Raw genomic sequence first — 17,116 nt, 5'->3', positions numbered from 1 at the left:
TAATTAATTAAATTAAATCCACTACTGTTCATTTATTTGCATTTTTTTATATTTGCTGAATAAAAGTACTTATATCTTCCATTGATTATATAATGTAAATATAATGATTTTTTTTTCAATTTAATGTATTAACATATACATATTGTCACCATTTTTTATATTTGTACTTTAAATAAACAATTCAACAAACAAACAAATTAATACATTCCAGAAGGTTTCTGGTTGTACAGTGTTTACAAATAGTTTCATCCTTTTTTTGGCAAATTTTTGCATTGTGGTTTATTTTTGTTGTGTTGTTTATTTGATTTGTAGCATCCTTGTGCTGTCTCAAGACTATGTATTATAGTTCATTGGGGTGTTGTTCCTGTTTTTGTTTTTTTGCTTTGCAATTGTCCCCTTGGGCCAGTGTATTAAAAGTTATCATGAAATAAATTTTCAAATAGCATAAAGGAAACATTCTGTCATATTTTTTTGTACTGTAATTATTCTCCAAAATGAAAACTGTTTGGAGCAAAACATCTCTTTAAACAATGCTGGGCACACTGGAGGAATATCATGGACTTGTTTGATGGAGGGAAGCTGTATTAGGCTTTCCATGACATTGCATTTACACGAGAGAAGCTGTCTGGCTGTGTGGGTTTGGATCAGCATTGCTTTGGCTGCAAACACTCTTATTGCATACATGTTTTGGGCCGAGCCAGTGAAGTGAAGTCATTACTCATCGGGTGTTGTGATAGTCACAGAGCTCAAACTGAAGAGCAGAGCCGCTGCTGTCTGCCTGAAGCGGACGGTGGTTAGTGGTTGAAGACTGCAGCAGAAGTCTGACTTTTATTGATACATGTCTGGGATTGATTTTGGAAAGAGAGGGGCAGAAGGCCGGGAGAGATGTGGCAACACAAATACATTTTTTACAAAAAACATCATGTATTATTATTATTATTATTTATCTAAATTCTGTTTTGTTTTGTCATTTTAATGGTGAATTAAATTACATAATAAAATGTAATAAAAAAGCAAGTCTAATAATTGAAGTCATGAAATCTTGAGACTTATTCAGTTTGCCATAAGATTAAAAATGTATGTTTATTTGATTTCTGATTCATGTTTGATTGAATACAAATTCAAATGTGGTGCTAGTCAAATGAAGGCATAAAACAACAGCAGTTTAATTATTATTTGAAAATATACTCAGATGACAACTAATAAGTAATTAATAATTGTATTCATTTATTTAACAGGTTTACTGTTAAAAATTAAACACAAATGAAATTTTATGTGATATTCCTTACAAAAATGGTTGTTATTATTGTTATTTATTATTATTATTATTATCATTATTACTTCTTTGAGAAGTATGTTCAACTGTACAATAGTAATATTTTTGTGTCACAATTTCTCAAGTTCTGCTGAACTTTTATTTTGACAGGTTGTCGTGAAGACCTTTGAGTTTGTGTGTATGTGATATGACATGATATGATCATTTCATCAAACGAAATGGTGAAAATGCTTTATATTCACAAGCACAATTCCATATCATTATTTGATTAACTGAAGAGCCCTACTGTTGATTTATTCTTCCAAAATTTGCTAAATTCTGTGACATTATATGTAATGCTGTAAATTTTATGACTTATTCCGCAATTCCATCCGTGTTTTCCACATCACGATAATCACAGGAACCAATGTACATCACAAAGGTGACATATTTCATCTAGAAACATGATTCGTCCATCAGGAAACACACAAACACACATCTTGATTTGATTAGCGTATCACAGCACCATTATCTGAGTGAGACTCGCTCTCTAATAACGTCTGTCAGTCTGGAGATGGCTGTTGTTCTGTCTCACCTCACTGGCAGCCCAGACTGCTCTGTTGACTTTGATGCTAGCTTTGCCAGTGGTGTGTGTGGCGCGTGTCTGGGCTGGAGGCAGCTTGAAAGAGTTAGGAGGTGTGTGTGTGTGTCTGCGTGAGTGTGTGTGTGTGTGTGTGACGTGGAGTAATGACTTCTGGCACTGTAATGAAGGCAGCAGGATATCCTGTGTCAGGGTTGCAGGTTAGCCCTGGCTAGATAAGGTATAATGAATGGACATGAGTGTGTGTATATGTGTCTGTCTGTCTGGACGAGGGCTGGAGGGGCCACGATAATCTCAAGAAACTGCCATATGTATAAATATAACCCACTGCCCTCTGAAATGGCAGAAAAGTGCAAATTAACTAGCCTCAGGCAGAACTTTAAAGACAAAATATGTGTTTTTACACATGCACCTGGTCTTATTGCTCATGATTATGATTGTGTTATATAGGAATTATATATATATAAAAATAGCAAAATCAAAATTACCTGTGAAATTAAAATATTATATACACTTTTATATACTATATAATATTGATATTATAATTTTATAATTATTTATTATAAAATATAGTTTGTGTACTAAAATTACTAAAACTAAATACAACAACTAAATAAACAAAAATATAATTAAAGCTATATCAAAATATAAAATGAAAATTTTAAAAAGTTACAATTAAAAATAATAGTAAATACTATAAATAATGCTAAAACAGTTCTGTAACAGGTCAGATTACATCTAAACATTCATGTCGATGACACAAATTTATGAAGAAACTAATTAAAATTAAAATTAAAATTAAAATTAAAATTAAAATTAAAATTAAAAAAGTCAACTTTATTTATATAGCAATATAATACAGATTGTTTCAAAACAGCTGTAAAGTTATAAATGGGGAGGAAAATGATTTAAAGATTGAGCAGAATTGCTATTCGCATCGCATTACATCAGTTAAATGTGTTGCAAAATGTTCTAAATGTGTTTCATGTCTTAATATGTACATATATAACTGATTATAGATAGATAGATAGATAGATAGATAGATAGATAGATAGATAGATAGATAGATAGATAGATAGATAGATAGATAGATAGATAGATAGATAGATAGATAGAAAAGTAACATCATACAGGAGGCTAGCCTCCCTTCTGGAATATCAACCAACCATCGTAGAGACAAAAATTAGATGCTATTAGTTTGAACCTGTTTTTATACAGTCTTATGGTTTGAACGTCTCCCGGAGCAGCTGGGATGATAATTTACCAACTATTTATAATGAGTAGCAATATTGAATATATTTGCTTCACGGTTTTTGACTAAAAGCTGCCAAAAAGCCATTTTAAAGTGGTTAAGCAAATAATAATAATAACAATTGGCAGGGATCCCCAGACCAATACAGTTAGTTTGCCTCCTCTATTTTAAAGTTCACGAGCCGCCACTGGTCGGTTTATTTCATTTATTTAATATAGTTAATCTAATATAACATCATACTAAGAGTGCAGTTGTTCTCCAGATAATAGCATAACAAATGTGATTTTGATTTTTTATAAAAATTGAATAAACAAGAAGTTTGTTTTAGCCATATTTCACCAACGAAAAAAGTTGAAGACTAAGCTACAGCAGTAACAGCACTAATTGCGTCTTTGAGAAACACACTGAGGTGGTGTTTCCTAACTGAATGAATCCACTTTTTGAACAAATCAGTCATTGACGTAATAAACTTTTTTTTCCCTCTCTTTCACGTTTTTACGGATCTCACTATACAGTTGTGTGAGGGTGTACAGTATGTCTAAGAGTGTGTATGCCTTCATTTTGCTAGGCATGGCAAATGTTTTTATATATGCATGTTTTAATTATAACTGTGAAGCAACAACATTGCTATTAAATGTGCTATATACATAAATAAAAGTTGAAGTTAAGTTCAAATTCCATTGTATTTTGGGTGGCTTGATTGTGTAAACAACTTCAAAAACATTGCAACAAAAAAATTGTTTTGAAGAATGTTTTGGTCAATTTAGTCAGCTTTTTCATTGAACCAAAAAGAAACGTTGAGAAGAAGGATAATGGAACGGTCTCCATGCAATAGTAAGGCTTTCCTCTCTGTGCACATATCCTTAAGTACAATTTTGCCTGTTTTATTGGTGTCCCCTTCAAAACTTGCTGGTGAGAAATGTTATGTTTATTGTCCCCCCCAACATTTAGATGAGATTTTCGCCCCTGAGAATGTGATTATGGGAAACTGATCCTGGATGGGACTGTAATGAACTCTAAGCAGAGCAGTTAATTACAGCGTGGAGACGCTTGTCTTGAGTGTGAGAGGATGACTGCCCTCTAGCTGCAGACACTCAAACATCAGCTGCTGTGTCTCCTGCATCAGATCACAGAACATCATAGCGCTCAGCATTCTGGGAAACACATACTGTACAACCTCAGATGCTCTTAACACCTGTAAAGCCAGGCATATGACATAAAATATGTCAGAAAGTTTGCTTATGTGTTTTTGTTGTATTTCATATTTGAAACATCAGGATTTTATCCTTCATATGGAGCTTATGCAATTTTATTCAGAAGCCCAAACTGAGCAAAATAAATATGAAATTTGTTGCAGTTGCTAATATGTATATGGCAAAATTATATATATGATATTATATTCTCTTACAATGTAAATGAGAGCCTTATAACAGTATATTGGACGATTTACATAATAATGATAATAAAATAAATACAATTATCTACATACTGCATAAAATATTATACAATATATTGGATATTGGACACAATATCTCCTAAAATATGCCTTAGTTAGATTAGTTTAGTTTTATGATCAAAGCTCTGTAGATTTTATTGTAGGGGGGGAATATACAGTATAATACAATATAATAATACATGATGAACAAATTTCACATTTAAACTTGATTTTTCTTAAAGGAAATATAAATAAATATATACATACATACATATTGATAATCAAGTAAACCTAAACTGCCAGTCAAATATGAAACAGTAGGTTTATTAACGTTGAAAAAGTCTTATGTTCACCAAGGCTGCATTTATTTGATCATAAATACAGTAAAAACAGTAGTATTTTTAAATATTATCACAATACAAAATAGCAGCTTTTTCTAAATTAATATTTAAAATATATATATTTATTTCTCAGATTGCAAAGCTGTATTTTCAGCATCATTACTCCAGCCTTCAGTGTCACATGATCTTCAGAAATCACTCTAATAAGCAGATTTTGACATAACAAAATATGATTTTGAATCACCAATGTAGAGGAATATACTTTCTGAATACTTTCTAAAACATAATTTTTTTTGACCGAATAGAAAGTTCAAGAGAACATTTATTTGAAATATAATAATATATAATAGTAAATATGTCTTTACTGTCGGAAGGTTGTTTCACACATGGCACACAAACCCCAAAAATACCACAACACCAACAAGTATTTTTAATAACGGAGATGTTTTCCCTGCCCCTCTTCGAACTTCAGAGATACACACACACACACACACACACACACACACACACACACACACACACTTCCCCAGGATATGAGCAGGAGAGTGTGTGTGTGTCGGGCCGCTCTCTGCAGAGGTGTCAGCTAAGCCTTCCTGTTTTACACAATGAGGCTGACTCTGTTTGTGCTCGAGCGCTCCAGTCTGAATCAGGACAGCAGCACCTGAGACGCTTCACACACAAGGCCTGATATCAGCTCAGATTTGAGTAGAATAGAACAGGATAGTTAAAATTGCAACAACATGTGTACAATATCATCTACAGTTAGGATAATTAATTATTAGATATAATATTATATCTAATATTAGAATAATTTGCCATGGTTAATTACTATTCCTGATTGGAAAAAGTCTTACAGTGAAAAACAAAATAGTATAATATAAGAGGAAGCAAAGTAGCATTTTTTAATTATTATTTTGGAAATATGTCTTAGTTTATTTGAGTAAATGTTGTATAGAGTATTTAAATGTATTTATTATTGTTGAACTGTTCATTATGCATGTAGGCATACATACATTTTGGGCTCAATAAGACGTTATGATAAGTCATTTATGCTCACAAAGACTGCATTTACTTGATCAAAAATGCAGGAAAAAACTGTGATATTTTAAAATATTATTACCATTTAAAATAAATGTTTTCTGTTTGAATATAATGCATTGTATTTCTGATTATTATCAATGTTGAAAACAGTTTAGTGTTTTTGAGGAAACCGTGATGCACTTTTTTAAGGATTAATTAAAAAGCTCAAAAGTACAGAAGAACAGCATTTATTTATAATATCTTTTGTGTGCTGCGTTAACGTGAGACTCTTATCGGGCGATAAAAAAAATATCGCCGTTAATCTATTCTCAAAGTTGGGTTGGGAGCTGGGACTATACCGAGCGGCAACCTCCCGCTCTCTCTAGTGAAGCCAATAAGGAAGTGACTAAAACTGCAATTCATCGACTGGCCGCTTGAGGCTGGCTGCAAAAAGTGAGTCAGTCCCATAGACTCCCCTTATGTTAAAATGCCCAACTTTACAGCAGAAATGTTTTCAGCCTGGTGCAAAAAATTATTTTGGTCTACATAGCTAATTTTGCCCTTCATGACAACTGTGAGGGGGTGAATTTTTTTATAACTCATCCGTTTAAATTATATTAAGCCTTAGGGTGTACTCACACTAGCCAGTTTGAACCGTGCCCGAGTGCGTTTGACCATCAAAGCGCGGTTCGTTTGACTAGTGTGAGTGCTCCGAACCGTGCCCGGGCGCGGCTCGATTAGCCGGCCCTGGCCCGCTTGGAAGAGGTGGGCCAGAGCACGGTTCAGTTGGACTCGGGCGCGGTTCGCATGCAGTGTGAGCGCTAACCGTGCCGGAGCACGGAACAGGATGCGTGGCGCCACGGTTTTGCGACGCTCCAAAAGTGCAGCTGCAAAGTCCTTGCTGCACTTCAGCTGGTACCTTGCAAAGCTCCTCATATGAGCAGCACGATTACGTGAAAATTTTCGCGCCACTAAGGCGACACATCTGTTTAACAACAGGCTGTGAGAGGGCTGTGGACCACCGTGGACCAAACGACACAAAATTATCCACAAAGAAAACAGATCGATGGACTCCATTGTGTTCAGAGAGCGCCGTTCTTCCTGTTTATCCCGAAACCGTGGCACCATAATGACGTAAGCGTGCTCCGGCACGAATGCTGAAACCCTATGTGAGTGCAGGCCAGATGGGGAGTGGGGAGGGGGGACAATCGTACTCGGGCCCGGTTCATGGCAACCGTGCCTAGTGTGAGTACACCCTTAAAGTTCTGCATAATTAAGGGCGTGGCCACTTGAGTGACAGGTGAATTGCCGCTGCTGTCACAGCCGTCGCGCTAGGTGGGTGTGGCTTCAGCAACCAGCTCCCGCCTTTTTGCCCATTTTCGATTGTCCGCGAGAGTCGCACGGTGATGCGCTGCCAAGATGGCGACGGCTCGCTCTCTGCACACTTTAGGCTTCAAAAACTCTCTTCAGGAGTCTACGGGTGACATCACGGACACTACGTCCATGTTTTTATACAGTCTATACTAAGCAAGCTATGATGACTATGTGATCTTTTTCACTTGTTTTTAAGCCTTACCGCTTGTCGATTTAAACATTAAAGCATCCAAAAACAAGACGCAGAAAAGCTGAACAGAGTAGCTGGTTACTCGCGCGCTGTGTTCGGTGCGGAGAGAGAGATCGAGAGCAGCATATCACGGACAGCGAAGTTCTCCTCAAAGTCCCTCCTGGACCTGAACGAACAAATACAAATCGCAGTTTGAACAAACAAAAATATGTGAAAGAGCCATAGACTGTATAAAAACATGGACGTTGTGTCCGTGACGTACAACCCGAATTCCGTAAAAGTTGGGACGTTTTTTAAATTTTAATAAAATGAGGAATTTCAAATCACATGAGCCAATATTTTATTCACAATAGAACATAGATAACGTAGCAAATGTTTAAACTGAGAAATTTTACACTTTTATCCACTTAATTTGCTCATTTAAAATTTAATTCCTGCTACAGGTCTCAAAAAAGTTGGCACGGGGGCAACAAATGGCTAAAAAAGCAAGCAGTTTTGAAAAGATTCAGCTGGGAGAACATCTAGTGATTAATTAAGTTAATTGATATCAGGTCTGTAACATGATTAGCTATAAAAGCTTTGTCTTAGAGAAGCAGAGTCTCTCAGAAGTAAAGATGGGCAGAGGCTCTCCAATCTGTGAAAGACTGCGTAAAAAAATTGTGGAAAACTTTAAAAACAATGTTCCTCAACGGCTTTGCAAATCTCATCATCTACAGTGCATAACATCATCAAAAGATTCAGAGAAACTGGAGAAATCTCTGTGCGTAAGGGACAAGGCCGGAGACCTTTATTGGATGCCCGTGGTCTTCGGGCTCTCAGACGACACTGCATCACTCATCGGCATGATTGTGTCAATGACATTACTAAATGGGCCCAGGAATACTTTCAGAAACCACTGTCGGTAAACACAATCCGCCGTGCCATCAGCAGATGCCAACTAAAGCTCTATCATGCAAAAAGGAAGCCATATGTGAACATGGTCCAGAAGCGCCGTCGTGTCCTGTGGGCCAAGGCTCATTTAAAATGGACTATTTCAAAGTGGAATAGTGTTTTCAGATGGTCAGACGAGTCCAGATTTGACATTCTTGTTGGAAATCACGGACGCCGTGTCCTCTGGGCTAAAGAGGAGGGAGACCTTCCAGCATGTTATCAGCGTTCAGTTCAAAAGCCAGCATCTCTGATGGTATGGGGGTGCATAAGTGCATACGGTATGGGCAGCTTGCATGTTTTGGAAGGCTCTGTGAATGCTGAAAGGTATATAAAGGTTTTAGAGCAACATATGCTTCCCTCCAAACAACGTCTATTTCAGGGAAGGCCTTGTTTATTTCAGCAGGACAATGCAAAACCACATACTGCAGCTATAACAACAGCATGGCTTCGTCGTAGAAGAGTCCGGGTGCTAACCTGGCCTGCCTGCAGTCCAGATCTTTCACCTATAGAGAACATTTGGCGCATCATTAAATGAAAAATACGTCAAAGACGACCACGAACTCTTCAGCAGCTGGAAATCTATATAAGGCAAGAATGGGACCAAATTCCAACAGCAAAACTCCAGCAACTCATAGCCTCAATGCCCAGACGTCTTCAAACTGTTTTGAAAAGAAAAGGAGATGCTACACCATGGTAAACATGCCCCGTCCCAACTATTTTGAGACCTGTAGCAGAAATCAAAATAGAAATGAGCTCATTTTGTGCATAAAATTGTAAACTTTCTCAGTTTAAACATTTGCTATGTTATCTATGTTCTATTGTGAATAAAATATTGGCTCATGTGATTTGAAAGTCTTTTAGTTTTCATTTTATTAAAATTTAAAAAACGTCCCAACTTTTCTGGAATTCGGGTTATATATATATATATAAATTAAATGCATCTTTGCTGAATAAAAGCATATATTTCTTTCAATAAATAAACATTCTGACCCCAAATCAGTGATTTATATGTAATTTTTATTGAAAATGTTTTTGTTTATTTGTTTTGAATAATAGTTTAATTTTTTAGATGTTAGAAAAGTCATGTTTACAGTGATTTTCCCATGGTTTGGTTGGTTTGCCAAACAACACTCATTACACACACACACACACACACACACACACACCCTGCTTCACATAAATACACTCACAGGTGAGAGATAAGCACAATCTGTTTTTTATTCTCTCCAGAGCACACAACACCCAATCAATGAAACACAAACCCTGCGAACACTCACACCCAAATATTTTTTGACCCGCTTTGACAGTTTTTCAACTTTCCTTTAGCACCACGACGTGTTTCCAGGCCTTTGTCACCATGAATAATGTGTGAATGAATACTTAGCATCTCAGCCTCTTGCAGGCCCCAGTTATATATGACTGCAGAAATAGCGTTTGCTGGCGTTGTAAAATATTGACATGTTACAGGTACATGGAGGCCTGACTGCAGGTGACGTTTTATGAGATGTTCACTTTGCGCACTACATCAGTCATGCAGCTTGAGGAGCTGATCGCTGTAAAGGTGGAGCGCATGTGTGTGTGTGTGTGTGTGCAGCTGCCGCTTTAAAAGAGTTTGAAGGGGAATTTCCCTCTTTCCCCTTTGTAAGAAACAAAAGTGGTCAGATCAGGGTCCGTCTTATCATATATCCTGCCGGGCTTCTGTTCGAAGGGAGGAAATCACATTAAAACAGGGAAGAATTAATTCAGCAACTGATCAAACACACAAAAAATACCTGCTGAACACACAATTCCTTATGAATTATTGCAATATGTGGTGCTTTGCAGGGATAGCACACCATCTCTTCACCAGTCCAGTACAGATACCTGAATCTGAACTTTAGAAAGGCAAAATGTGTGAACCACATCTCACATCTGCATCATCAGTGGTAATAACAATCTTCCCCATCAGGTGATGAATAACTGCTACTGTAATCAACAGAATACATACATACACATTTATTTTTCAAATTAATTACAGGGAAACTGAATACAGTGCTGAATATAGACACAATATTCAATAGAAAGAAGGCATATTTGCACACAACATAATGACTTAATTGAAATAAACAACAAAGTGATATTTTAGCAAATTTAGCACCTGGTTAAGATGGATTGCTATAGAAGAAATGCTGGGCTTTACATAAAAAAAAATAATAATTATATATATATATATATAATCCTCTTAATCCACCAAAAAATAAACAATAAAGTATTCTGTCATCATTTTCTCACCCACATGCATGACTGTATGACTTTCATTTTTCTGTGACACATAAATAAATTGCATTTAAAAATATATATCTATTTTAAGTTAAAAAAATATTTTAAAGTTTTATTTTTAAAGTTGCAAGATGTTTTTATAGTTTATTATTATGATTATGATTATGATGATTATTAAGATGATGATTATTATTATTCCCAACGTTCTTCAAAATATATTCTATTGTGAGGAGAAAATTAAATGATTACAGAATTTTCATTTTTGGGTGGAGCATTCCAACTTCTATCCCTTTTTTATTTATTTAATTTAATTTTAATTTAATTTAATTTAATTTAATTTAATTTAATTTAATTTTATTTTATTTTATTTTATTTTATTTTATTTTATTTTATTTTATTTTATTTTATTTTATTTAATTTTATTTAATTTAATTTTATTTTATTTTATTTTATTTTATTTTTTAACTTGATGGACACAAGCTGAAATGTAACAGATGAATGAAAATATCTGCCAGAAGTGCAGCTTCACAATATGCCATTTTTTGTCATGTTTATTCATTCTAAATATGTTCGGATGAGCAACATTCAAAGCCCCTATAAAACATACGCCCATCTTTGGCCACACAACTGTTTTTTTTTTTGTTTTTTTATAATAATGCGGCTAGTTGAAACGTTGCTTGGCAGCCATAAACAACTATAAAGAATGACATCAAAACTAAATCACTCCCATTATAATCAACAAAACTGTATGTGTATTCTGGGTGTGTATGTGTGCCTGAAACCAGCTTAGTTAAGTTTCTATCTGTTTCTTTGTCCTGGCCTCCTTCTTTCAGTCTCTGATTAGCTCCATATAGAGGTCAGAGGTCACCTCACTCTCCCAAGCTTACCTCGCTTTCCCTCTTTCTGTTCTTCTTCTTCAACTACAAGACTGTTCAGCACAACTGATATCATGTTATAGTGCTCACTTACGCCCATGGAGGAGTCGACAATTTAGATATATGGCTCGGCTCAAGCTGTTTAGCACACTTCTTCTTCACCTCGTGACACAAACACTCCCGAGGCACATGTGTGTGTGTGTGTGTGTGTTTGTATCAGCCCGTCTGCGAAGGCAGTTCCTCACACCTGATGGGAGTAATTGGGCTCTTAAAGCGGCACTGAGGGGCTCCTTAAGCCCAAAGCAGACTCCAGAGCCATCCCTCTGGTATTTGACCCTTCTAACTTTTGGGAGAGCGGAGAAAGAGAGAGAAAATGGGCCTGAAACTTAGAAGGGAGTGCGAGATAAGAGTGAAAACCTTAAGCGTATCATGGCTAATCTGCATGTTTGTGTTGATCTGAATGGGAGAAATCTAGTTTGGTTGCATTGCATTCATGCTTGATCGAGCAACACGCCAAAGCTGAATACTTAGGGTTAATAGTTAGTTCAAATCACATAATAATTGTAGTGCTGTTATTAATAATAAATAAATAGGTCGTGTTTCTTTTGCAAACAGGCTTACTGCTTTTCATTATCCGATAGCTGCACTCCTCCTCAGAGTAATCTGTTTCTGGTCGTTTCTCAAGCTTGAGTGATACCTTTAGTCAGTCTGTTTAGACAGAGGAGCGCACTTGTACTTCAACATGTGTGTATTTGTGAATGAATGAGCTTGTGTTCAGTGCACTGCATTGTTCCTTGCAACGTTTCATTAGATTTCAATGAGAGCCGGATATTTGCATAACATCATCAGGAGCGTCCGCAGGTAATCGGTGTTTCTGAGTGTGACGTTAAAACATGATGTCAGCGCTGCACAACAACATACAGAAACACAGACATATATTTTGCATATATATAGAGTGCAATGCAAAGAAATGGGGAAAGTATTGAATAAAATGAGGGGAAAAATTACTATAAAACCTTTGCCTTGTTTATTTTTTTTTTTTTGCATTATGACTATAAAACCTTTGCTTTTTTTGCTTTATATATATATATATATATATATATATATATATATATATATATATATATATATAATTTCTTTATTTTGCAATTTGTAAACAATCTATATGAAAATGTAAAAAAAAAAGTTGCATTTTGCAACTCATTTATCTTGATCGACATCCTCACACATTTTCACTTGTGGTCCTGGAAATATGTAGATGGGTGAATTATTCTTAAAGTGTTGTTCAGTTTTCTGTGTTTGAGCCGGGAGGTCGCAGTAGATGTGGACGTGTCGTAATAAACTTCACACGTGTGTGTTGTGCCCTCAACACCGCTTCTGAAATAGCTGAAAGAAAGTCACTTCACAAGTGTTGTTTTTACATTGCTATTGTTATTTCTCAGCATATGCTTCATAGTGGTTTCTCACTACATGTTACAAGAAATCTAAATGATAATGTAACCGAAGCCTACGTATGTAATGCATTACAAATCAGCATCATTAGTAGTAGTATAATGCATAATGCTATAATACATCTTATTATAAGATATTACAGTAGTTCCCCATGATGGCTATGTAAAGACTGCATTGTTTTAACAAATAAGTTTCATCCGTTTGAATAGATTAAGGTTTTGTTGGAGGTGTGACTTCAGGAATTTGACTAATTCAGTTCAAATAATTACGCATACAGCTTTCATAATTTATTTGAAATTAGAATAATATTTCACAATATTGCTGTTTTACTGTATTTAAAACAAATAAATGCAGCAGTGGTGCGTAAAATAACAAAAAATAAATCTTCATTTCATGCAACATTTTTGACAAATAAATGAATGAATGTTATACATGTAAAGTTTTTTATTATATATATATATATATATATATATATATATATATATATATATATATATATAAATGGGATTTTTATTTATTTTTGTATGATGAATAGCGTGTTTAAAATATAATGAATGGCTTTTTTAATTATAAGGCATTATGAACTTTATAATGCATATATAATGGCTCCCAGTGAAGTATTATCAAAATAGTGATCAGTAAAGCCAACAGCAGCTTTTTAATAACTGCACAATTCACACAGTGCACCTTCTTGCCCATATGATCTTTTCAATCTGCATTTTCAGACATGATCAAAGTTTAAAGAAGCATTCCTACCTGGAAAGTTTGTATGAACTTTTTGCAAAAACACTGTACTGTAGCAATGCAATTTTATAATAATGACCATAAAAATAATTGAAAAAACATGATTTGAATTTACTATGAAACAATCTACTTTTTTATCTTGGGATAATGTGATATTTTGCGACTCAGTTGTCTTGATGTATATGTTTATATGTGTTTAAACTTTGACTGTTAATGTGCTGGAATATAACCAGTCTGGAGTTCAGGTCTAACATGAGCCCACAGACAGATTTATTAGCATGAATTCATGCTTCTTGTGTGGATATATCATTTCTGTCTTAATCGCTCACAGCACACTTGATATTCGGTTTCAACATTTCAAACATTTACACAGAGTTTCTGTTTTCAAAGTGAGACTCCACAGTTTTCAGTGGCATTTCTCACTTCTGCTGGGTAATATATCAAGAAAAGAGCGTCGTAAATCTCACGAGAGAACAGCGTCCACTCTCTGCTTCCGGTCATTTCCTGACATCCTGTCTCACTTTGCCTCTCTCAGTCCCTCCATCTCTCTCTCTCCGTTTCCCTTGACAAGTAACCAGACACCGCAAACTCCACTTCGCTAGGAGTGTCAGGTTAACCAAAGTTAATCAATGAGAGCCTCTGAGACTTCACACAGCACTCAAGACGTCTTCAATCTTTAAATCCCCTCTTTCAGTATATAACAATGTTGATCGGTTTGATACATGTAAACGGATACAGCCCCTCCGCCCCCCACTCTATTAACTTTTTCTTTTTCATTTCATATCTCATGACATTAAGTGCATACCAGTCAAAGATGTTATTAATTTTATTTTGTAATGTTTTTGAAAGAAGTCTCTTATGCTCACTAAGGCTGCATTTGAAAAATACAGTCATATTGTGAAATATTTTATAGTAACCAGCCCCCTGCACCCATGCAAAAAAATATATGTATATATATATATATATATATAATTATTATTTTTATTATTATTATTATTATTTATTTATTCCTGTGATCAAAGCTGCATTTTTAGCATCAGTACTCCAATCTTTAGTGTCACATGATCCTTCAGAAATCATAAATGGTGCTTTTATTCATCAAACAATCTGAAATAAATGTGCACTAAAAATAATTGATAATTGCTCAGCAAATCATATTAGAATGATTTCTGAAGGATCATGTGACACTAAGGACTGGAGTAATGCTGGAGTAATCTTAATGATTTCTTTACTTTTGATAAGTTGTGTGTGTATCTTAAATGTCTGATCTCTATCATCAAAGTTCAGTGTCACTGTCTGTGGATTTGTTTTATAATAGCATCCTATATTGTGCTTCTCTGTCTCCAGGTAATGGACAACATGGGTAATGTGAAGTTCTGTCTGGACGGGGCTCTGGAGGCCAGCGGGAGCTGGCTCAAATACGTGCGCACTGCCCCGTCCCATGAAGAGCACAACCTGGCCATATGCCACATCAGCGAAGATCAGGTGAGCTCTGTTGTTCTGTCACTTCCCTTTCCTGTGGTTCTCGCTCTCTGATTGGTCGCCTGCTCCCTCGATCTGTCGTTCTGACTGTCCCTGCTGAGATTCTAGTGTGGCTGGCATTATGATCCAAACGGTTTTGAAATTGGATATTTTTTTATATTTTTTGGACATTTGTATCTGGGGTCATGACATAACAATAGATTTAAAATGCTTTTTATTGACCAAATGCCGAAACAGTTTATGATGTAAACGACTACAGTGCTCCTACACTGAATGCATCAATTCTACACTTGCATCAGAGTGTTTACTGCAGTCAGAAAATGTACACAGGTTGTTCATTTGTACTGCAAGAGCAAAGTTTATCATACTTATTTTGCTAGTTGTTATTGAATCACAGTATAATAGGATGTCAGCGCTTCAGTATAGTATCAGCTGGAGCTGGTTTTAAAAGTACTATGAGAAGGACAGCAGACAAACTGTGAGAAGCTTGCATGTTACTGTCAGGAAGATGAGGACAGAACCTGCTGCTGTCAAGATGTCACCACTTACACCGTAGATAAAAACAGCCTATTGTTTGATGAAGGCTGTTCCCTGCCTTTGTCAGTGGAAGTGACTCAGAAGTCATTTACAAAAGTCACGTATACAAAGCCAGTTTGGACACTCCTGAATCTTGTAATCCGCTGTCTTCAATGATTTGCTTCCTTTGAAAGGACGAGCAGTTGTGTCTTTAAGATAAGATATCTGATCTCTCATAAAGCTGGAGATCTCATAACAGGAAGAACTGTTTGTTGAGGAATTGTGTTGATGGAGGTCTAAATCTGATGCATGAACTCATGAAGCTCTCGTGTAATAATTGCTGTGGAGTGTGGATTGTTTCTTTTGCTTGCATGATATATAACTGATTGAGGGGTCCTTGGTGGTTGACTTCTATAGCTTCTGCTCACTTTCTCATTTAAAGGGACAGTTCACCCAAAATTTTTTGTTAAATTCCAAATAGTTGCTTTCCTCATGATGCCATAGAATAACATTTGTGGTCAAGCATTTAGTCAATGGTTTTTCGAAGTGAAAAGGACATTTTAATAATCTAAAATAAAAAACATTTTCCAAATTACCAAAAAAAAAGTGAATAAATGTTGTCTAAAGCAGCTGTGCGCTATACTTCAGATTTTCTAAAGTCATGTGGTAGCTTCATGTGAGAATGAGGTCTATTTTAACGTTCCTCTAGAAATGTTAATAGAATGTTTGCTCAAAATGTTCTGACGTTCTCTCGATTTATTTACACATTGTTCTTGGAGAGGTTCTTTTCTGAAATGTTTTAGTTGCAGACAATCCAAAATAAAGGTTCCAGTTATTTTTCCTCAAACATTTGCATAACTAAGACTAATGTTTGCCATAACTTCCGTTAGTTAACTACATCAGTTAACATGAACCAATAATGATAAATGCTTCTTAAGCATTTATTTATCTCAGTTCCACTTAACATTTACTACATTATTAAAATAAAAAAAAATTAGTATTTTTATTTTATTTTAACTAGCCTTGTAGGTTAAGTTAAATAATCAGTTACACTTGATTTTAAGGGGTCCTTGTAAAAGTGTAACTATACATTTATGTATGGAGAAATAATAATTAACTACATGTACTTTATGGTTAGGGTTAGAATTTGTGTTTGGCTTAGGGTTACTTGCATGTAATTATGTATAATTTATTGTTATAAATATTAAGTACATGTAAGATGTGTAATAAGGACATCTTAAAAAAAAATGTTACCAAATAATGTTAATGCATAAAATACTGTTAACTAATGGGACCTTATTGTAAAGTGTTACCAATTTGATAATACACAATAATACACAAAACCCACCAACCCCAACACACACACACATTTTATAACATAGAACATATT

The 17,116-nt window shown here is 35.3% G+C and overlaps 1 protein-coding gene across 7 annotated transcripts in view; it reads left to right on the top strand.

Annotated features, from left to right (window-relative positions):
• prdm16 (PR domain containing 16) overlaps positions 1 to 17,116 on the top strand; it is a 216,118-nt gene that overhangs the window by 170,271 nt on the left and 28,731 nt on the right. For all 7 annotated transcript variants that reach the window (XM_059503078.1, XM_059503077.1, XM_059503076.1 and 4 more), the window contains exon 4: positions 15,076 to 15,213. In XM_059503078.1, coding sequence (XP_059359061.1) covers positions 15,076 to 15,213 — 138 coding nt within the window. The remainder of the gene's footprint in view (positions 1 to 15,075; positions 15,214 to 17,116) is intronic.

Source organism: Carassius carassius, chromosome 21, assembly GCF_963082965.1.
Source record: "Carassius carassius chromosome 21, fCarCar2.1, whole genome shotgun sequence".
NCBI lineage: Eukaryota > Metazoa > Chordata > Actinopteri > Cypriniformes > Cyprinidae > Carassius > Carassius carassius.
The sequence above is the reverse complement of the archived record's forward strand: the minus strand, read 5'-3'. Positions and strand labels throughout refer to the sequence as shown.